The sequence below is a fragment of the Penaeus monodon genome, chromosome 11 (genome assembly GCF_015228065.2).
Source record: "Penaeus monodon isolate SGIC_2016 chromosome 11, NSTDA_Pmon_1, whole genome shotgun sequence".
In the NCBI taxonomy this organism is placed as follows: domain Eukaryota; kingdom Metazoa; phylum Arthropoda; class Malacostraca; order Decapoda; family Penaeidae; genus Penaeus; species Penaeus monodon.
In genome coordinates this window covers 8,191,703-8,194,202 of record NC_051396.1, presented here as the reverse complement: position 1 = coordinate 8,194,202, position 2,500 = coordinate 8,191,703, and the positions used below count along the sequence as shown (strand labels likewise).

The window sequence follows — 2,500 nt, the reverse complement described above, 5'->3', positions numbered from 1 at the left end:
GGAGAAAGACACGTCCTGGCTGTCATGGGTTTCCTTGGTTTTGCCAATGTTTATGCGATGAGAGTCAACTTATCAGTTGCGATTGTTGCAATGGTCAACAACACAGCCATTCCTCATGTTAACAAAACAGAGTCGGATGCTTGCCCAGTGCCAAGTAGCAACCAAACTGAGCCCAGTGAGGTGTGTATTGTGGAGATGATGTTTTTTTTAAATATATATTAATAGTATGATAGTATACTTAGCTTATATATGTTATTAACTCATTGCTGCTGGGGATAGTGTGTATGTACAGACCATGCCCACCGAGAGTTACGTTTTTTAATTTATTGATAATTTACTTGTAGATGGCTCCACAAGTGCTAAGAAACCAAGGAATCAATTACTAGTGTTACCCATCTCACCTGTTTACCCTTTTCCTTGGATTTCAGAAATATTATTTTTTATTTTATATTGATACTAGTATTGTTAATAGCATTATAATAATATTGATGATGATAATATGATGTATATTATTAATAGGAATAGAAAAAACGTTTATCCAAAAACTTGGTGGTTGAGCACTTGTGAACCTATCTATGTGTAAACACATTCCACTAAACAAAACTACAATAGACATTACATGTTCTAGGCAGCAATGGGTCAACGTACATAGTTAATATGTATTTTTGATATACAGATGTATAATTGATAAATGGTTTACTGTACAGAACTAGTGTGTGTTCTTATAGATGTAGCTGATATGTGATTTAGATATAAGAAACATTTTTTTTTTTTTTTTCAAGGATAAATGTATTATTGTACCTTACCATCTTTTGCCAAGTATAGACTCCATGTTAATTCCTGCATAGTATGAAATTGAAACCTTGTCACTCCTTTCAGGATGGAGAATTTGTGTGGACCGAATACGAACAAGGCCTCATCCTTGGTTCATTTTTCTGGGGTTACGTTCTGACCAACATGGTAGGAGGAAGGTTGGGTGAGGTCATTGGCGGAAAGCTTGTTTTTGGATTTGGTGTGCTAGTTACAGCTGTATTGACATTGCTGACTCCTGTTGTAGCGCAGGCAAGCACCCCCTTGCTGATTGCTCTTCGGGTTGTTGAGGGTCTAGGAGAGGTAAGTGAGCTAGTGGCTGAGTTTTTTTTTTTAATATATATTCCTGATGTTGTAGTGACATGTAATACTTAATTGCTTACAAAACCATGATTTTAAGCATTTCCACTTATGCAGTTCCTAGCCTAGTTTGCTTTTTTTCATTTTATAAGCAAAGTGTCTATGAAAAGCCTGGGTAAATGCCAGATGCTCAGACAAATTTGCCTTTCTACAATATATTTTCTCTCACACCTAGGTACAGACACTTTTATTCAGGTTTTATATATTCTTCGTTTCCACTAACTTAGCCGCATTCAGAAAAGAAAGAAAGAAAAAAAATTATTCATATCTATTATCAGAATTCAACTAGAATGTTTTAATAACTTTATCTTTCCTGAAAGGGGGTGACGTTTCCTGCAATGAACTCTATGATGGCGAAGTGGATCCCACCTTTAGAGAGGAGCAAGATGGGAGCGCTCGTCTATGCTGGTGCGTGGCAGTGCGATCTCCTTTTCTACCCAGATTTTCCTTTGTTTTTGTGATTATAATCATAATTATGAATTTCGTTTTTAATAGTATTATTATCTGTATTAGTATCTTTATCATTATCATTATCAATATCATTATCGTTGTTATTGTTATTGTTATCGTTGTTATTGTTATTGTTATTGTTAGTAGTTTTTATTGTTATTGTTATTGCTATTGTTATTGCTATTGTTATTGTTATTGTTATTGTTATTGTTATTGTTATTGTTGTTGTTGTTGTTATTATTATTATTATTATTATTATTATTATTATTATTATTATTATTATTATTATTATTATTATTATTATTATTATTATTATTATTACTATTGCATTTATTGTTGTTGTTGTTGTTGTTGTTGTTGTTGTTGTTGTTGTTGTTGTTGTTGTTGTTGTTGTTGTTGTCTTCTTCTTCTTCTTCTTCTTCTTCTTCTTCTTCTTCTTCTTCTTCTTCTTCTTCTTCTTCTTCTTCTTCTTCTTCTTCTTCTTCTTCTTCTTCTTCTTCTTCTTCTTCTTCTTCTTGTCATTGTGATGATCATTATGATTTTTATAATTATGATTAATGATTGTGATTATGATTATGATTATTATTGATTATGATTGTTATTATTAACATCTTTGTTATTATTATTGTTATTATTATTATTATCACAATTGTTATTTTCATTACTATTATATTTGTTAGTATCATTGCTCATCAGTTATCATTTTAGAAAGATAAATAGTCATTATACCATGTAATGAGTGGACATGATTGTTGCTTCACCATGTGGATAGTGTTTTATCAGAAGACAATGAAAGTTAGTGGCCTTGCGTGCCTTGCATCATAATTCATTCATTGATAGCATAAGAGATAATCTATAGGTTAGCATTGTCATTCATGGA

General features: G+C 31.9%; 1 protein-coding gene across 1 annotated transcript in view; it reads left to right on the top strand.

Moving 5' to 3' along the window:
• LOC119578715 (putative inorganic phosphate cotransporter) overlaps positions 1 to 2,500 on the top strand; it is a gene marked incomplete at its 5' end in the record, with an annotated part of 17,286 nt that overhangs the window by 8 nt on the left and 14,778 nt on the right. Inside the window, 3 exon segments of the mRNA XM_037926308.1 lie at positions 1 to 180; positions 880 to 1,113; positions 1,491 to 1,578. The exon segment at positions 1 to 180 is cut by the window's left edge and continues 8 nt beyond it. Of these exon segments, the coding sequence (XP_037782236.1) occupies positions 1 to 180; positions 880 to 1,113; positions 1,491 to 1,578 (502 nt within the window).